Source organism: Natator depressus, chromosome 7 (genome assembly GCF_965152275.1).
Source record: "Natator depressus isolate rNatDep1 chromosome 7, rNatDep2.hap1, whole genome shotgun sequence".
Taxonomy (NCBI): domain Eukaryota; kingdom Metazoa; phylum Chordata; order Testudines; family Cheloniidae; genus Natator; species Natator depressus.
Window position 1 is genome coordinate 16,554,933 of NC_134240.1, and position 21,293 is coordinate 16,576,225.

At 39.1% G+C, this 21,293-nt stretch overlaps 1 protein-coding gene across 2 annotated transcripts in view; it reads left to right on the forward strand.

The window, feature by feature from the left end:
- GRM7 (glutamate metabotropic receptor 7) overlaps positions 1-21,293 on the forward strand; it is a 541,384-nt gene that overhangs the window by 162,461 nt on the left and 357,630 nt on the right. For both annotated transcript variants that reach the window (XM_074957549.1, XM_074957548.1), the window contains exon 2: positions 1,980-2,196. In XM_074957549.1, coding sequence (XP_074813650.1) covers positions 1,980-2,196 — 217 coding nt within the window. The remainder of the gene's footprint in view (positions 1-1,979; positions 2,197-21,293) is intronic.

Below are 21,293 nucleotides of genomic sequence, written 5' to 3' on the forward strand. Positions count from 1 at the left end.
ATGACAACTGAGCTGAGACCCAATGAAATAAACTCTGTTTGCAGCACTTTACAGAGTGGGAAAAGAAAATCCCTCTTAATAAGCCAAAGAGAGCACTCCGGTCACCTTTACAAAATTGCCAATAGCTGTAAGTGTAACAATACTATCAATGCAGGTACCTGGAGTAATCGTTAGGGTGCAGATCTTCCAGTGGTGTAAATTGTCATAAATGAAGCTATGGCAATTTATGTCAGCAGAGAATCTGCCTGTAGATATCTCCTATAGTCAGTGTAAGGAATACTGCTGAAACTGATGCAATAGATCTATCGATCTAAGGAAACCCTGGCAAGTCTTTATGGGTGACCACTATCTGCAACATCCTAGCTCTCAACATACTAAGCCTCAGATTTTTGAAACTAGTCTTTTGAAGTGCGTGACCAAAAACTCAACATAACAGAAATGAAAGGCAGAATACTACAATGAAGAATTCATTTCTCTAACAGAGGTAGCAATTTCTATAAACCCAGTGGGAATTTTAAGCATTTTTTATGGTTAATAATTTATAGCAATGAAGAGTGAGATTCGGCAAGCTCTTTGCATACAGAGTTCTTACTAATTTCAGTGGGAGTTCTGCGCAAGGAGCATAGGTAGGACCAGGCCCAGACTTCTGTGGAATGGAACTAAATGGCTGCTCATTAAGGGATGTACCTCATAATGGGCTACATCAAAGAGGTATTTGAAGCATTATATGGTTCAGCAATTGTTGGGATTGTTAACACTTTATGTAGTTTCAGTAAATGTATATATCTGCTGGCTACTTTATTGCTGTGCGGCTGTCTTTCCATAATTATCTAAAGGCATATTTGGGCCCTTATCCTGTAAGATTGATTCTTGGAGAAGTTGAGTAATTCTCAACTTCCACTGATCTCAGTGGGAGTTGAAGGAATGGAGGCTTTTCCGGGATTGAACCCTGGGGTGTATAGTATTGTTCCCTCCTTTGAGAGGGAGAGAAGAGCAATATATATTGGTAGGAATGCTTTTGTAAAGATAGAAGATGACTCTCAGAGCATACAGAATATACCTGTACTGTAGCATGAAATATTGATGTTTCTGCAGGCTGAAACCATCTTAAATTTATTATCATGCTTGGGCATATGGTGAGTCCTCCTCTCTCAGCTGAACTTCAGGATCCCAAATGGCTAGATACTAATACAATCTGATTACTAGTAAAATGGACATGTACACAGTTGGATTCTGTTCACTGCTATGTTTGGCTATGGTATCCTCAAGGGACGATATAAATAGTTTGATTGGAAATAGCTTAATCCCAAAAAGATACAAGAACTCAGAGGGGAGTTTGGAAGAATCACTATTTTTAAATGGCTCTACAATGGTTTTCTTATGAATGAGCCACTTGTTTTAACTTGGAAGCTGGAGATCATGGCTTATTAAAAAAAGTGTTACCCTTTAAACCTCTGCCATAGGAGAGAAGAGAACTGTCAATACAAGACTGTAATATCTAGGGTCTGATTTTGAAAATGCCAGGTGCAAAACTGCAATTGCATGGACAATATGTGCATACTAATATGGCTCCATTTACAAATTGGATATCTGTCGATGTAAATGAACAGTTAGATGAACAACTGGCCATTTGTACATGCCGCACTTGCTATGCACAGGCAACAACAAGTAATTCTGTGTGCAAATTAGTCATTCCGTAGCACAATTGACATTTTTGAGTATCAGTCCCTTAAAAGTGCAAGAGAATTTTCAGAAAGAACAGAAAATATTTTAATTCACTGATTACTTTTCTTGTAATTTGTTCACTCCCTACGTAATTTAAGAGATGGATTATTTGACTTGTACTGAAATACTGATGGAGAAAGGAAATAACGGATGGATATGGGGTGGACTAACAGAGATTCAGCTGAAGCTAATGCTAGAAATTTGGTGAATTTATGACCATATTATTTACCAATAACTGTTTTTTTCCCCTACAGATTCCCCAGATCAGTTATGCCTCAACTGCACCAGAGTTAAGTGATGACAGGCGCTACGATTTCTTCTCACGAGTGGTCCCTCCAGATTCCTTCCAAGCACAGGCAATGGTTGACATTGTAAAAGCTTTGGGGTGGAATTATGTGTCAACGTTGGCATCTGAAGGAAATTATGGAGAAAAAGGCGTGGAGTCCTTCATGCAGATTTCCAGAGAGGCAGGTAGGCAAAGACAGGATTGTATGGATTGGATAGATATTTATGTGTTACATGTTGTACTATTCTTCTCTGAACAGAAATTTGACTCGAAAATTGTTCGACTTCTTCATAATTCCTCAGTAATGGCTCCCTTACACTCTCATTCTTAAACTGCTCATGGGGTTCCAGAAACAAAGCACTCAAGGGTTTGAAACTTGAATGGTTTTCGTGCACGGTTGGAGAAAATATAAAATACTGAATTTCTTCTGGTATTCTAGTGGAAAATATTATATTATGATGACATGGTACAAGACAGATTTTTAAATACTGAGTTTTTATCTCTACACAGCTAGAAGTTCTTTGAAGGCAGAAAATTATTAGACACTGACTCATGTCATATTTTACCTGTCCACCTTTCAAGCAGTTATGAGATATTGTATCAATTTTCTTCTTTGTCATTTCGTTTGGCAAATTCATGGAGGAAATCCATTCTCTTCTATTTGAAGGGAGGAAGCTTACTAGCCTGGGGAGAGAGGTCAAATGCATTTATTCAAGAAAAAATACTTCAGGGCATAGGAGTATTTGGGGCCCAGGGCATATCATGATGTTTTGATGCTAGGATTGCCTATGACTTCAGTTACTGATGAAATCACATTCCCCAAAGTCCAGCTAAGAAATACTTCAACATGTCTGTTGGATAATACTGATGTTCTAAGCAAACAGGGAAATAAACTGTCACACTGGCTTAGATTTCCCCAGATAGGCTGGGAATCTGGAAGGCATCTGTGGGCATTAATGATCTGGAGGATGGCGCGGATTGCACTCTCAGCAAGTTTGCAGATGACACTAAACCGGGAGGAGTGGTACAAACGCTGGAGGGTAGCGATAAGATACGAAGGGACCTAGACAAATTAGAGGATTGGGCCAAAAGAAATCTGATGAGCTTCAACAAGGACAAGTGCATTAGGACGGAAGAATCCCATGCACTGCTACAGACTAGGGACCGAGTGGCTAGGCAGCAGTTCTGCAGAAAAGGACCTAGGGGTTACAGTGGACGAGAAGCTGGATAGGAGTCAACAGTGTGCCCTTGTTGCCAAGAAGGCTAATGGCATTTTGGGCTGTATAAGTAGGGGCATTGCCAGCAGATTGAGGGACGTGATCATTCCCCTCTATTCGGCATTGGTGAAGCCTCATTTGGAGTACTGTGTCCAGTTTTGGGCCCCACACTACAAAAAGGATGTGGAAAAATTGGAGAGAGTCCAACGGAGGGCAACAAAAATGATTAGGGGGCTGGAACACATGATTTATGAGGAGAGGCTGAGGGAACTGGAATTATTTAGTCTGCAGAAGAGAAGAATGAGGGGGGATTTGATAGCTGCTTTCAGCTACCTGAAAGGGGGTTCTAAAGAGGATGGATCTAGATTGTTCTCAGTGGTAGCAGATGACATAACAAGGAATAATGGTCTCAAGTTGCAGTGGGGGAGGTTTAGGTTGGATATTAGGGAAAAACATTTTCACTAAGAGGGTGGCGAAGCACTAGGGAGGTGGTGGAATCTCCTTCCTTAGAGGTTTTTAAGGTCAGGCTTGACAAAGCCCTGGCTGGGATGATTTAGTTGGGGATTGGTTCTGCTTTGAGCAGGGGATTAGACTAGATGACCTCTTGAGGTCCCTTCCAACCCTGATATTCTGTGATTCTATAGGAAAATGAATCCACCACAAGTTAACTTCTTGGAAGTCATTGTTTTTGGTTTTTCTAGGCTGAAATATTTGAGGATCCCTCATGTGCCAGTTAGCGGTAGGGTACTCAGAAGATGCTATTCACTTTCAGTGCCTTTATAAAATTCAATTCTATAGACATATGGTGATATGTCCTGGCAAGGGTTAACATGTTAAATAGAAATGAATGTTTCATTATGAACATTTCATTATTTTGATGAGAGCAGTGTCTGAACCTACCATCTGTAAACAAGTAAAACTTTCATTGACTTGAATTGGAGTAAACACTGCAGGACTTGGAACCATAATTCTCTCTCCATACCATTAAGGAGAAAGCATTCTGAAATGCAGAGATTATAGTGGGGTTTACAGTGCTTTTAAACAACCATCTGAGGTTTGTATTCTCCATTATTATAAAGCTGGTTCAGAAGCATACGTCATGCGTTTACAGATTGCCTGTATTATCCACGAGTCGGAGGGTGTTAGCTCGTTTGCTCACTCCCCAAACTGTCATTGAGTAAGTCACTGCATCTCGTTTGTCAGCATAATCCATGTAAGAATTGCGGAGGTGATGATGCTGCACTTCAGGGCCTTAGAAAGAGGGAGTGTGGAATTGTTTCACTAGGTTGATATTACAGAGGAAGTTGGAATTTGCATAAATTCATCTGTTCATTTGAATGCATATTTATGTGGTATTAAAACTATTTTGGATTTAATACCACAGGAAGTGACAATATGCAGTATTCATTATAATTTAAAATTCAAATGAATCACAAACACTCTTGCAATATAATACTGAGCATGTGTTTTCCACATGAAGGACAAGCTATAGTTCTGGAATAATTTTGTGCTTTAGATGCACTACAGAAATAACTTAGTGGAAAGTTGTTCATGTAATCAACATGAAATGAAACATATGTTAAAAATAAAGCATGATAATTGCGTGGGTACCCTATTAAAACCAATGGGAAATGCATGGTAATGTAGGTTACGCCTACAACACTGAGAATATGGCAGGTATAGTGCATAAACTTTCTTTAATATAGGCAGCTTGTCTCATCTCGGAACGCATACTATATACACTTCAAAAGCTGTGCAGCATCATTTTCTTCTTAAGATTGCATTGAATGGATATGTGTTGCACTGATACAGCTTAGGTGGCATTCCGTGTATTTAACAACTTTCAACCATTTCCCCTGCTTCTTTAAAAAGTTTAGAATGAACAGAAAATCCTAGGTGGTCCCATTTCCTAAATATTTCACAGTGATGAGAACCAAATTTTCAAGTATTGTTTACTGGCGACAGATATTGATCACAGTAATAACAAGCTATGAAATGGATGCCTCCCACCTGTCTCAATGGGTAGAAAACTTGATGGTACCAGCAATGACCGGGGAAGTCCCAGTAGAAAGGAGAAGGAGAGCACATGTGGAGCGATGCAGGGGTGGCACCTCCTCTTCTAGAATCTGTCTCTACTCATTGACCAGTTGAGGGAGGGGTAAGCTTAGGAGAGTCTATCCCAAGTTAAATGGTGTGAGCACTATGACCCCTGTACTGGAACCAATTAAAAAGCCTGGTATGTGGGAGTATGTGTGATGGGGCTGGCAGTGGTCCTCCCCTGCGTTAAGGGTAAGAGCTGCAGCCTGTTGCTTAAAATCCATCCCTGTGTCTGTTTTCATTCACTACTATGTCCAGATCAAGGATTTTTCTGTTACTTCAGGGATGTATTGTAGGTATATCACAAACCCTTTTATGGGGCACTGGGTAGCTGTGTTGCCAGAGGAGCAGACCTTGTGATCTGCTTCCTGATTCCCCTGTGATCTGAGGGGCACAAACTATATACTTGCTCCCCAGCTCACTGGTGCAGCTGAACTGGCCGGGTCACCAGGGGGCCAAGCCAAAGCTCCCAACTACTCCCACCCACAGGCACAGGATGGACATAGCGGTTCTGTGGAGGTCAGTCTCCTGTCTGTGTTGCTACCTATGGTATGGATGCAAAACAGTCCCTTACTCCTCAGTAGGTATGCGGAATGGGCCAAACTTCATAACTTACCTGTGGGCCTATGTGTACGGAATTCACTCCCTCCGGTGGTTTGCCTTCAGTATACAGTGTAAAACATACATGTTTAACCAGCCATGTTTGGCTAACCACTGTGATATCAGCATATGAGCCATCTGAAGAGGTGATAAAGGGAAGTATTTTTATTGAGTTGGTGAGGTGTTTTTTTTTTCTTGTATCTGTTAGTTTGAACTACTTAGAAGGCACTCAGGTGAACATCAGTGAAGACATACCTGATGAATAAAGAAGTACTGAAAGAGCAGTAGATAGTGAGAAATGCATCTCGGTATCAAGGGGTCATCACAAGGCATATGCACTTAGAACAGTATGTGTATTTGAATGTGATCAAATATCCATGGCCTAAAAAGAGTAGATCATGTGTAATATCTTCAAAAATGTACTCAAGCACAGATAGAATATGTGATGCCATGATAAGAGTGAGATGGGAAATCCTATTCTGGCAAGAAGAAAACAGAGGAAGGGACACTACTGGGTTGCGCCCAGTGCTGTTGTATGAGTGGGTTGACATTGTGCAGAGAAGTACTGATCTGAAAAGGCTAGCAGGCTGAAGCTACAGGTGGGAAACACTTAGAAAAGCTAATGCTACCAGGAATAAAACCACCACCAAAATGGGGATGAGGATTTAGGCCAAGATTTTTTCCTTGGCCCTTTGTAAAAAAATCTCTGGTTCCTGGGAAAACTGGAACATTTCAGGGTTACCTATCCTTTTTCCAACCCAAGTGTTATATATGACAGATGTCTCATGGGAATAGAGGTTGTTGCCTAAATGGAATGCTAGCTATAGTTTTCCCCATTTCTAGTGAGCTATCTATAGGATCATCTAAGACAGTGGTTCTCAACCAAGCGTACGTGTACCTCTGGGGGTACAAAGAGGTCTTCCGGGGTACATCGACTCATCTAGATATTTACCTAGTTTTACAACAACAGTCTACACAAAAGTATAAGCAAAGTACATACAAATACAGACAATCACTTATTTATACTGCTCTGTATACTATACACTGATATTTATATTCTCATTGATTTATTTTATAATCGTATGGTAAAAATGAGAAAGTAAGCATTTTTCAGTAACAGTGTGCTGCGACACTTTTTTGAATTTTTGTCTGATTTTTTAAGCAAGTAGTTTTTAAGTGAGGTGTAACTTGAGGGTTCTGAAGGCAAATCAGACTCCTGAAAGGGGTACAGTAGTCTGGAAAGATTGAGAGCCACTGAACTAAGACATAGACTATTAATTGGGATGGCTTACATTATGTGTATATACACTGAACTCTTGATTCACTTCTTAAGATTTGGCCTTATTCCCCAACTGCATACTTAGCTCATGTGAAATGGTGCAACTACATGCTCAGATCAGGTATTTGCACCCCCCCTCCCAAAATAGCAGCAAGAGATACAACAGATTCATTACAGAAAGAATAGGTCTGCACACACTTATAGATATTTAGATTGTAAACTCTCTGGGGCAACACCTAGCGTAATGGGGTCATTGTCTATGACTAAGACTCCTATACTACGTTCATTAAAATAACATAACAATGGTACTGTTCATTCAGATTACTCATTCATACATGTTTATGAATCAGGTACCCAATATATAAATAAATGCATCAGTAAATAAATATGTGTGTATATATATCTTTGCCTACATGTGTTTTCAGAAGCACACCAAACTGTGTACCTTGCAAATACATCCATACAGAGACCCAGATTCGCAATCCCAGCTCCTTTCACTTTGTGCTGCCTGAGATGTGATAAAAGGATTTGATTTGGCTGCAGTTGGCCAGTTGAGAATTTTCCTAGCAGTTAGGATTTCTCAGCTGGTGTAAATCTGGCTGAGCCAGGGCCTGTGCCAAGTGCCCTCTCCTTATCTGGCATAGGGATGAAGTGGGTGGGGAGCATGCAGAGGAGAGCTCCGGTCCACTGTATCAATTCTCCAGATGGTTTGTAGTCCCTTAGGGCTGCTATACTAAAAGTCAGGGTTGGGAGAGTTTGAAAATTGGGAGCCATAATTGGCTCATGGACAGCCCCTCTAACCACCTCACAATGAGTTAATTTTAATGCAAAAGCTAACACATTTATCTTCAACCACCAATCTGTAGCAGATTAATTACCTTAAATTCTGTGTTGTACCAAGACTGGTTGCCGATTCAGCCATCATCCTAGGAATTGCAACAGTGACTAGAGAGTGTTATCTGCTCTGGATTTTAAAATTTACTTTCAAAATATAAAGACTTTTGCCTGATCCTTTGAGTTAATAATTTGTCACAAAGTGACTTTTATTATGAGTACTTCAAGCCAGTTTGGTTATGTCACTGTGACAGAAGATGAAGATTTGAATCACTCCAAAATCTGTGGGATTACTAAATTAAGAGAACACTCTAATCATAGAATATCTAAAGGACAATTTCAGGTTATTAAGGAATATATAAATTTCAAAGATTATTTCAACTTTGATTTTTAAAAGATGAAAACCTGTACCACAAGGTTAATTGCTGGGTAAAAGAAATATATACATGGATGTCTTTAGTGACAGACATCACTGCTGTGCTTTACATATGTCTCCTAAAAGAGAGGCCCTAATTTCTATATTTTTTGTAAATATTCAATTCCATTTTTCCAGTTTCCACATTCCTGAATTCACCCTCCCCCAAAAGGCATCCTGACTGCCTCCCACACTGCACAGATCCTCTGGTGCTCACTGCACAGGCTGGGGTTATATGGGAAAGGCGGTGAATTGCGACTGTACAGCTGTACTTCTATTACTGCCTCTCTTTCCTTACCCTTTTGGGTCTTTACTGAGAGCCTACTCAGATTACGTGCTGGGTTGGGCATTCATCCCAAAATGATCTAATTTCAGCTGTGGGTTGATTTAGCTGTTTCCAAATATTCTGAAGGGAAGGAGAACAGAAATTATGGATATAGTATTTCTTTTCTTTTGATGTTGGTAAAAGACATGAAGAAAAAAAAACAAACACAAAAAACAATTACATCTCCTGAACCTTTCACACAAGGCTTTTGTAGTGTCTTTGTTAAAAGGTTATCACCACCTGGAAACACCATCAGAAACTTCTCCCTTCATCCACTTTAAGATTCTTGCCTATATCTAGGATGCACAAAGTAGCAGTCTGTCTGTCCGTCTGTCAGGATGGAATAATGGATTAGCCAAGGATAACTATTTTCAAGTATTCATTATTTTAGTGCCTTTTATTTTTATAATATTTTAAGCACTGTATAAATGTTTGTTTAATTTAGCTTCACAGCACCTCTGTGCAGTAGGTAAGATTTATATACACTTGTGGGTGGGAAGGCAAAGACATTTCAGAATATAAGTGACTTCTCAAATGACAGTCATTGACAGTGCGGAAAAGAACCTGGAAATCCTGAATCCCAGTTCTTTCCTTTTAATAAACAGACACTCTTTCCAACTAAAATGTCAAACAACTTCTACTAAATCAGAGTCCTTTTCTTTCCCCAAGTTATACTTGAGTAACACTTTTCAAACTTCCCCTCCTTATAGTTGTGACAGAAGGATATTTCTATATAAATGGGGCATTTCAGTCGCATAGTCATGCTTAATAGATTTTAAATAGTAGGTCACTCATTCAAATAAAGCAAATAATCTAAGGTTTGCAGGTATGTACCACATATATAGTCACTACAATAGCAGAACTGTATTTTTAAAATAACTTTAATTATATATCATTTTGAACCCTGATAGAACATTTCCAGGCAGCAGCTGCAGAATTGTGAGAATGCAGCTTAATCCTCTGAAAAGCTCTCTCCTGTGGATGGGCTGTAGTTGGAAGGTGAGTGCTGGCTCCCTAAAGATTGAAGCACTTTCTTTTACAGCACAGTGTTTGTTTTCTTGAAGGCAATCACTGGACTTATGTTCCTGAAAATGCCTGTGATCTAATGATTACAAGAATTGATTGGAACCATTTGATCAAACTTTCTGTAAAACCCTAATGAGAAGCATATTGTAATACAGAATTTTAAATCAGTACTTTAGGCTTTTTTATCAGCTATGGAAAATGCCATGGAAAAAAACAAGAAACACCAAACCATCCATCAAGAAGTTACACAACTTCATGCCAAGTTACTCTAAGTCTTTCTATCTGTCTGCAACTCATCCTACTGCCTGACAACCCTTAATTGTCCATTTTAGAGACATAAGGTAGGTGAGATAATATCTTTTTATTGGGCCACCTTCTGTTGGCAGAAAGATGCTTTTCAAACTTCACAGAGCTCTTCATCAAGTCTTCCAGTACAACTCCAGACCTAAGGAAGAGTTCTGTGAAGCTCAAAATCTTCCTTCTACTAACAAAAGTGGTTTCAATAAAAGATATTACCTCCCGTATCTCGTCTCTCTCATACCCTGGGACCAACACAGCTATAATCACACTTCATTTTAAGTGGTCTCCTACCGCTTATGTTTAACAATTTGTCCCACTGTGTGATTATCTCAGATACTCTGCTTATTTTCTCCAGACCTGGGGAAGAACTCTCTGAAGTCTGAAGGCTTGTCTTTTCCTCCTATCGAAGTTGGTCCAATAAAAGATACTACCTCACCTGCCTTCTCTCTCCCGTATTCCAATATCTGTGTTTATTAATGGAAGCTGATTTTTGTGCTCTGTCGGGTATTGCATTTAGCACAAGCTATTGCTAGATAACAGGAGAGGGTGACATCACTTGGTTATCTGGAGTTGTACTCACGCATCAATATTTGGTATCAAGTGCAGGGGAAAGGGGTAACGAAGGTGTTCCTCCTAGCTTTTCAATTTCAGCTGTAATATAAGTTTCAGAGTAGCAGCCGTGTTAGTCTGTATTCGCAAAAAGAAAAGGAGGACTTGTGGCACCTTAGAGACTAACCAATTTATTTTAGCATAAGCTTTCATGAGCTACAGCTCACTTCACATGCATCCGATGAAGTGAGCTGTAGCTCACGAAAGCTTATGCTCAAATAAATTGGTTAGTCTCTAAGGTGTAATATGAGTGACATTCTTTTGTAGGTTCAACCAGAACTACCAGAATCTGAGTAAAGTTTAGATTGATATTGTTTTTGTCTTTTGTAGTGTAATAAGCGCCCTGTTAGTGGACTGCAGGCCACACACACACAATTGTTGTTGGAGTATTTTACAATAAAGAGAAACTCTCTCTCTGATAAAGCTCCAGGTTAAGAAAACCTAGCAATGGTTTAAACTTGTAAAATAAAGAAACGGGAAGGTGATGAGGGCAGGAGACAGAAAATTTAAAGTTCCTTATGCAAAAAGCAGCTTTGTGAAAGGAATGAACTTTGAAATAATTTAGCATGTTATGAAAGAGGTCTCGGGAAGGCATGAAGTGCTGAACCCAAAATCACTGGTTTACTGAATAACACAGGATTTTGGAAGTAATGGTAATAAAATCTTACGTTCAGTGCACTGGATAATTGGAAAGCAGTGTGGATCACAGATAAATACAGTACAATAAATTACTGTTGAATGAAATGAAAGAGAAGACCAAAGTATGTGGGTAGTATGTTTTTGTTTGTTTGTTTAAATACTAGCTAATCTAGGATAAAACCTTACTTAGCTTTATTTCTGTGAACTAGCCATCTTAAAATTTTGGGAAAGTATTGCTGTTTTTATTATGCTTTTCCTGTTGGACAAGGTTGTATTAAATAATATTGCATTAATGTATAATTGAAATCACATTAAACTGAAGTTGGAGGATACTGTTTTGGTCTTATGGTCCCATTGAAGTCCTGGAGTGGAATCCTAGCCCCACTGATATAGATGGAACTAAGATTTGTCCCCCAGTAGTTAGCAGTTTGCAAGGAAGGAAATTTCTGCATGACCAGGCCAGTATTCTGTTAATCACTTAGTTAATGCATGCCAATGGAATTTCTGTACATTAAGTCTATGGAAAGTATTTTGACCCATCCCAGTCTTTTCATGAGAAACAATAGTGCTTCATGCTCTGTCTTACAGTTTACAAAGACCTAAATGGAAAAGAATCACTTTGCAAATGTTACTGATCAGATCTTGTCTTTCTGGGAGAAGCTGGGCTAACATGATCTATCTGACCTAGGGTGACCAGATAGCAACTGTGGAAAAAATGTGACAAGGGGTGGAGGGTAATAGGTGTCTATATAAGAAAAAGTCCCCCAAACGGGACTGTCCCTTTAAAAACGGGACGTCTGGTCAACCTAATCTGACCTCATAACATTTTATTTAATTGAAAAAAATCTACCTTTACTGAAAATTGTCCTTCGTTCTCTTCCAGTAGTAACTGGGGGGGAACTCAATAGCGGCAGCAACAAAAACCAAAATAAACCCCTCTAGTTATGTGAGAGAGCCCGTTGATCATAGACATTTAGTTGACAAATAGATCATACTATACAGTGGGTATAATAGACACCCTTTTTAACATAGGCCATGGCCTATCCTCAAAGAACCTAGAAATTCCTCAGATACGTGTTGATATTTTATTAAATGTTTATTAAATATTTTATTAAAAGCAGCTTTTGATTTTTATTTGTTAAATTCCAGATGTATGCAAGCATGCCAGCTTGTTTTCTCTTCTGCAATACTAGGCTTGCATCTCTGGTATAATCTACTTCTATTCACCTTCTTGACTGTAAAGGAACTACTCCTGAAAGTTTGGTTTCAGAGTAACAGCCGTGTTAGTCTGTATTCGCAAAAAGAAAAGGAGTACTTGTGGCACCTTAGAGACTAACCAATTTATTTGAGCATAAGCTTTCGTGAGCTACAGCTCACTTCATCGGATGCATACTGTGGAAAGTACAGAAGATCTTTTTATACACACAAACCATGAAAAAATGGGTGTTATCCACTACAAAAGGTGGGGGGAGAGAAAATCTTTTGTAGTGGTAAACACCCATTTTTTCATGGTTTGTGTGTATAAGAAGATCTTCTGTACTTTCCACAGTATGCATCCGATGAAGTGAGCTGTAGCTCACGAAAGCTTATGCTCAAATAAATTGGTTAGTCTCTAAGGTGCCATAAGTACTCCTTTTCTTTTTCCTGAAAGTTTGGGTCAATAGCATCCCCTTTGGTGCAAAGGATGGGAATAAGAAATTTATTGCCTCAGAGAGGATTAGCCTCAAAGAGAGTCAGGGGTCCTGATCTCCTACACAAGCAGACCTTGTGAAGTCCAATCCTAATTCCACACATCTCAGTGCATCCTGGTGGAGTTCTGGCCCCAACACACTGTTCCCCAGCCCTGTCTCCTCCCTGGCAGACAGTTTGATTTGTCAGCGGGGCTGGTCCTGACAGCCTAGCAGTGTTGGCTGATGCAGGTAAGAAGTATGGGAATCACATTAATGCTGTTCTCATTGGCATAAACATTCAATGGATTTTGCAGTGGTACTTCTAATCTCTTGCCCCCCAGTAATGCCCAGAGAGGCTGTATCAGCTCAGGTCTCTTACCTGACTGGACAGATCACCTGCGCTCACTTAGAATCTGGATTGTGAAGTGTTCACATAAAGGGATGTCTCCCATCTTGGGAGGAAGAAGGAACAAAGTTGGGCTCAATTTGCCCCTTCGTCACTTGTTACCTGCATTATACACGCTTATTAGTGGTAGAGGTAGTATAGCCCTGGGGTTTGGCATCCATTGAGTCTTCATTCTGATAAATCACGACAAGATGAAAGAACAATATTTATGTAATGAAAAACAGCAGAGTGATGCAGGAGTTACTAGGCTGCTGCAAATGTTACACTTGTCTTGTAAGAAGCATAATTTATGCACCTGCTTTTTTGACCATGATAAATGATTCTGCTTTCTGATCGCGTAGACCTATATTCATTTTTAGTGCATCTATTTTAATCTCATGGGACAAATGCAGTAAAAAGAAATATATAACATATTAATGAAATAGTATGTGTTTTTATCTTATAGTGCACCTTATTGTACATAAAATATTTTTCAATGCAGATTTTCCTTTTTGTGTTTACTTCAGTTATCATTTTCAGTAGTGTTCTTTTAGATGTTTTATGATAGTATGTTAAATATGGAGTCTTATTTCTGTAATTTAGATTTTTTGGTATTCTCATTTTAAACCAGTGTTACTGAAACCTATGCTTCCTAGTGTTGTACCAACATCAATGTCATTTGATGCAGTTCAACTTTCACATTTGACGTTTTTCCCTCCCAGCACAAGCAATATTCATATTCTGTGTTCGCTAACAGTGCTAAAGCCATGGAGAAATCTTTACCAAGATCTTTTTTGCTAGGACGTAAAAGAACAATGGCAGTAACATTTCTAGATTATTCAGCACTCCCAGCTGAAATCTTGTCACTTTCATGTGAAATGCTAATCAACCTATTTACTTTGGATGCTAGTGGAAATGTATTTTATTTATCCTTGGCTGGTAATATAACTTATATTTATGTAGATTCATTTTACATTTTGTTGATAGAACTATTAATGGTTTAAATGAAGTTTCCTTTAAGCTGCTACTGATCTAGTAGAAGATACATCAGACTTTATCCTCCAGGGTGTTTTGGATTCTATCAGCAATTTAGTAGTAATAGTTACCTCTGAAAGAGGAAAAGACAAAACGGTGTACAAAACTGAAGTACTGGCCTGCTACTAATAAAATTAATGATCCCCTTTCTGGGCTTGCTCAGGCTTTCGCCCACCATGCTGTGGCTTCTTGCATAATTTAAATGGAAACGTTATGTGGTTATCCATTTAGATGAATGGATGATCTTGTGGTTGAGGTATTGGGCTAGAACTCGGGAAACATGGATTTAATTCCTGGCTCTGCCACAGACTTCTGTCTGACTTTGGGCAAGACTGGTTAGGTGTCTAACTCCCGTTGACTTCTAAGATTTCTTTAGGTGCTTTGTAAATTCCACTAGATATCCATCTGCATCTTTGAGTGAGTAAATACCTTTACAGATTTGTCCCTTAATCTCTCAGGCGCAGATTTTTATAAATATTTAAGTCATTTTCAAAAGGGATTTAGCGACTTGTAAGTAGGGCTGTCGATTAATTGCAGTTAACTCAAGTTTAACTCAAAATTAATTGCAGTTAAAAAAAATTAATTGCGATTAATCGCAGTTTTAATTGCACTGTTAAACAGAATACCAATTGAAATTTATTAAATATTTTGGATGTTTTTCTACGTTTTCAATCATATTGATGTCAATTACAACACAGAGCACAAAGTGTACATTACTCACTATATATTATTTTTTTGTTACAAATAACTGCACTGTAAAAATGATAAACAAAAGAAATAGTATTTTTCAGTTCACCTCATACAAGTACTGTAGTGCAAACTTTTAATTGTGAAAATGCAACTTACATATGTCAATTTTTTTTGTTACATAACTGCACTCAAAAACAAAACAGTGCAAAACTTTAGAGCCTACAAGGCCACTCAGTCCTAGTTCTTGTTCAGTCAGTCACTCAGACAAACAAGTTTGTTTACATTTAAGGGAGATACTGCTGCCTGCTTCTCATTTACGTCACCAGAAAGTGAGAACAGGCGTTCACATGGGAGTTTTGTAGCCGGCATTGCCAAGGTATTTACGTGCCAGATATGCTAAACGTTCGTATGCCCCTTCATGCTCCGGCCACCATTCCAGAGGACATGTTTCCATGCTCATTTGAAAAAAAAAATGTGTTAATTAAATTTGCGACTGAACTCCTTGGGGGAGAATTGTATGTCTTTGGCTTTGTTTTACCCACATTCTGCCATATATTTCATGTTATAGCAGTCTCGGATGATGACCCAGCACATGTTGTTCATTTTAAGAACACTTTTGCTGCAGATGTGACAAAACGCAAAGAAGGTACCAATGTGAGATTTCTAAAGACAGCTAACGCACTTGATCCATGGTTTAAGAATGTGAAGTGCCTTCCAAAATCTGAGAGGGACGAGGTGTGGAGCATGCTTTCAGAAGTCTTAAAAGAACAACACTCCGATGCAGAAACGAAAGAACCCGAACTACCAAAAAAAGAAAATCAACCTGCTGGTGGCAGCTGACTCAGACGATTAAAATGAAAATGTGTCAGTCCTCTCTGCTTTGGATCATTATTGAGCAGAACCTGACATCAGCATGGATGCATGTCCTCTGGAATGGTGGATGAAGGAACATATGAATCTTTAGCTCATCTGGCATGTAAATATCTTGCGATGTCAGCTGCAACAGTGCCAGGCGAATGCCTGTCCTCACTTTCAGGTGATATTGTGAACAAGAAGCAGGCAGCATTATCTCCTACAAATGTAAACAAACTTGTCTGTCTGAGCAATTGGATGAACAAGAAATAGGAATGAGTGGACTTGTGATCTCTAAAGTTTTACATTGGTTTATTTCAGAATGCAGTTTATTTTTGTACATAATTCTACATTTGTAAATTCAACTTTCATGATAACATGATTGCACTACAGAACTTGTATTAGGTGAATTGAAAAATACTATTTTGTTTTTTCAAGTGCAAATATTGTAATAAAAATAAATATAAAGTAAGCACTGTACACTTCGTATTCTGTGTTATAATGGAAATCAATATATTTGAAAATGTAGAAAGCATCCAAAAATATTTAAATAAATGATATTCTGTTATTGTTTAACAGTGCAATTAATTGCATGATTAAATTTTTTAACAGTGCAATTAAATATTTTAACTGCGCAGCAGCCCTCTTATAAGCCTAAATCTCATTGACAGTCCTGTTCAGGTCAGGTTCCTAAAATCCTAAATCCCTTTTGAAAATTGGTGCTCCTAAATCAGTTAGCTTTGCAACAGTGTGCACAACAGAACCTAAATATGTTTAAAAATCTGGGCCCCAAGTGTCAAATTTCCCCATATGTAAAAAAAGGGAAGTGATGAAATTTCCCTTCTTTACATGACTATCATGAAGATAAATACATTATTAATATTTATGGTGCACTGAAGCCCTATTTTTGAAAACACTGAAGTCAATGGGACTTTAGCACATGCTTCAGTGCTTTCCTGAATCAGAAACTCATATATTACAGTAATGGAAGCCACATAAGGACATAATTGAGTAGCTTATATCATATAATTATGTGTTGACATTATCAGCGCTCAGAGCAATTTTTGATCATTAAACAGGTAGATGAAGAACTGATGAGAGAAAATCTAGTAACTATTCTCTGATTTGGTGAGTGCTTGGCTGTAGATAACAGATTTCTTGGTATGCCTGGGGTGGTTGTTAGATCTCTGGAGGCAAGTATGGTGATCCGTGGGTTTCCTGTATATAATTGTTGTAGGGTTCCATTATTTAAGCTTGTCGTGCTGTCCAGGGAGTTGATGCTGGGGTGGGAGCGTTCTAGAGAGAATTTGATGGATGGGTGGTGGTTGTTGAAATTGTGGTGGAAATCAATAGGGGAATTTAGATCATCTGTCCAGATGATGAAAATACCATTGATGTATGTCAGGTATATCATTGGTTTCACAGTGCATTTTTCCAGTAATTCTTCCTCGAGGCAGCCCATAGAGAGGTTACCATATAGGGCAGCTATTCTAGCATCCATGGCTGTTGCCAAGGTTTGGATAATGTGTTGTTAAAGATGAAGTTGTTATGGGTGAGGATGAAATGGATGAGTTTAGTGATATGTTTAGGGTGGATTTCCAAGCATTCTACATTATATTGTAGGTGTTGGAGGCAGGCAACAATGCCATCATGGTGAGGGATGTTGGCGTATAGAGAGGTGACATCTATGGCAATAAGGATGTTGTCCTGGGCAAGGCTGCTGATGTTACGGAGTTTCTGGAGGAGGGCGGTACTGTTTTGGAGGAAGCTGGCCCTTTGTGTGATGTGAGGCGAGAATAAGCAAATATGGGGTGCTTTGGGGATAGCGGCTTGCACAGGTGATGGGGTACAAAAGTGGGTGCTGTTTGAGTGGAAAAAGGGGGCAGACTGGCAATAAGGCTGGAGGGATTTATGGAGCTAGCTGCTGACAGGAAGGGGAATAAGGGTTGCTGAAGCGGGGAAGGAGGAAGGGTAGTGTACTCCAGATTAGGTTGAGAAGTTGAGCCGGGGAGGAAAAGTTTTGACGCCAGGGAAGAATTGCAGTACAGCTTGCTGGAAAAGGGAATTTTCACCCACGGAAAAAGTTGAGATTTTGGAAACTTTTCATCCTTAGGATGAAAAATAAAAACCTTGAACTTTCTGAGAGACACAAATTTTAAAAAAATCTGTTTTGGGGAAACAAAACCCCAATTTTTCAGCAGGCAGAAAGTGAAATAGACAAGAGTCTTCCAGGTGGGCAGCTGGGGTGCTATCATTTGTTTACCGAAGGAAAAAAATTAGGTTTATTGGCAAAATGTTATTTTCCCATAGAAAACTTTGAGAAAAAGGCATTTTCTTTTGAGATTGACTGTTGTAGCCCAGCAGGAAACAGAAAGTGTCTTCCCCATCCCCTGTCCACTACACTTTCAGTGTCTCTTTGTCCTTATAGTGGGGGTACTTGTCCTTATAGTAGGGGTACATGGAAAATTGTTCACAGACACAGAAAAGCAGCAGCATATAGGCAACACTGGTATTTCCATCCCTTCAAGCTCCTCTTTTTTGCTCCTTCTTTATGTCACCCTCTTGTATTACAGAGTGCCAGTAATACTTTACCCTCTTCGCTCCTTTGAATGATGTCTTTCTATGGGGCTGATGAATTAATGAGCATGCCCAAAATATTCCATGAGTGCTGCTGACCAATTCTACAAGCTGTTTAAGTCCTTGCCTCTCTAACTTCCTCCAAGGGAACAAAATACATCATTAGCAAAAGAGAAAGAGAAGACCTCTGGCCCCAGTGTCACAGAATTACAGTAGATGTGTCATAAATTCTGACCAGGGCAATTTATGTTCCTTCCTTATATATTCATGCAAAAGTAATTCTTTGTGGTGATATTTGAAATAACCAGGCTTTTCTGCTCCAGCATACAGTTGTATATTTAGCAAGGCTCTTGGCTGAAAAAACAAACCACAACCATACAGCTCAAATGGTTTGCACATACAGTATTGCCAAGAGAAGAAAATACAGAGTGTGGGTGGGGGGGTCTTCTCTCTTTTGCTCTTTTTTTCCTGTTGATCTTTTTAGATTAATAGATTTTAAGGACCCAAGGGACATCTAGTCTCAACTGTTTAACACGGACTATAGAATTCTTTTAACTTCTCATCTAGATTAAAGGTCTAGAAACCATGACCTAGGAGGGAAGATTGAAAAGATGTAGGTTTCTTTTTTCTGGAAAAGACAAGACTGAGAGGGGACATAACAGTTATCAAGTATGTAAAAGATTGTTACAAGGAGGAGGAAGAAAAATTGTTTTTCTTAACCTCTGAGGATAGGACAAAAAGCAATGGGCTTAAATTGCAGCAAGGGAGGTTTAGGTTGGACATTAGGAAAAATTTCCTAACTGTCAGAGTTGTTAAGCACTGGAATAAATTGCCTAAAGAGGTTGTGGAATCTCTATAATTGGAAAAAGAAAAGGAGGACTTGTGGCACCTTAGAGACTAACAAATTTATTTGAGCATAAGCTTTCGTGAGCTACAGCTCACTTCATCGGATTCATCGTAGGTGATCTGTAGCTCATGAAAGCTTATGCTCAAAAAAATTTCTTAGTCTCTAAGGTGCCACAAGTACTCCTTTTCTTTTTGCGGATACAGAGTAACACGGCTGCTACTCTGAAATCTATAACTGGAGATTTTTAAGAGCAGGTTAGACAAACACCTGTCAGGAATAGGGTACGTCTGCTACCCCACACTGTAGGCAAGTAAGGTAAGACTAGGGCACAAAGAGCTGTCAGTAAAATGACTGATTTTAGGTCCAGATTTTGCCCATCTTCCTCAGGCTGAGGGATGCTTTACTATTTCAGCCCCACTGGAATCCTGAGGAAATGTCCAGATTTCCCCCCCCCCCATTAAACAGTTTCTCTAACTATACTTCGCTGATAATGGCACAGCTCTCCACACTGGGAGGGGCATATCTTTCTGGAAAATTTTAGGCACAGGTCATTATATTAGGATAATAATGACAAAGCAAATGTTCACGCTGAAAAAGAAACAAAAACCACTTGTACATCTCTACAGTGCAGTTGCCCTTTCATGGGAAGCTACTCCTGGAGCAATGCCATCCACAGGCAAAGAGCTGGAACTTACTACCTGAATTTATTACCAGTGAAATAGTATCTATAAACACCAAACCTTTTCCCAGCTATGTATTTTGTTCCTCCCCTTAATTTCACTAATCCCTATGTCTAATTCCTTTTTTAATTAACTCTCATTTTATATTGTATCTATAATTTGTTTTTTTTTTCTAGCCTGTTTTTGACTTAAAAATAACGGATTCCTTTCTTTAGATACTCTGCTGGCTTGCTTTCTGAGTGGATATATATAAAATGCCTTGCTCAGGCAGAACTTCTCTTGAGGTCAGCAAGCATGGAAATCAGGACCTAGCTTCACCTGTCCCTCTCTGTCTCTAGTGCCAGTCTCTACAAATTGCAGGCTTCTACTTGGAACATTTGTTTGCCATCTCATTAACAGGTGGGACCCTCTCTGAACTTCTCTTCAAATCCTGAAAGAGCCAGAAGCAGCTTTTCCCAGCGTTTCTTTTTGGTGTAAACTGGAGGACTGCCCCCCCCCGCCCCGATCTACACTCTTCATAGCGACAGTGAGTCTTATTGTATTGATAAAGACCATTCTAAAACTAATACTACTTGAAACACAGACTAAGACTTCTCCCTAGCCTTGACTTCTCCTAAACTTTGTTTCTTCAGGATGGCTGTTCTTATGGTTCCTTCAACCAGAAGCTGTCCATTCCAGACCCCTGTAGCATTGGATAAGGTCCCACGTGAACGTCATTTAGTCAGGCCTTTTGTGAGCAGGGTGCTCTTGCAGGACTAAAGTTTAGCAAAGTTGGACTCTAATTATGAACATACAGGATAGTTGTGAAAAATGTTTGTGTCTTAGTCTAGTACTTATATTCAGTACCGATTAAATGCTTCATTATGTGAAGAATCTTTAATTTAGTTTTAATTTTGAAATAAAGAGTGCAAAGAGCAATTTGAAAAAAGAAACTGACAGCCCCACTAAGAACACTTTTCATGGCTGTTTAGATGGGTTTTTCGGGGGGAGGATGCCAGGGGCAGGGTGGGATTAAAGCCAATTTTATATCAAGGCAACTGAAAGTGTAGACAGAATGTCTAAAAATATTTATTGGCCAATTTAGATATTACTCCTGGCATGTCTCTGCTGAATGGTATATGGAATGTTATAAGAGATGCTCTTTATTTATTGTAACCCGTGCCTTTCAGCATAACTTGGCGATTGCTTTTATTACTGCTTGGTAT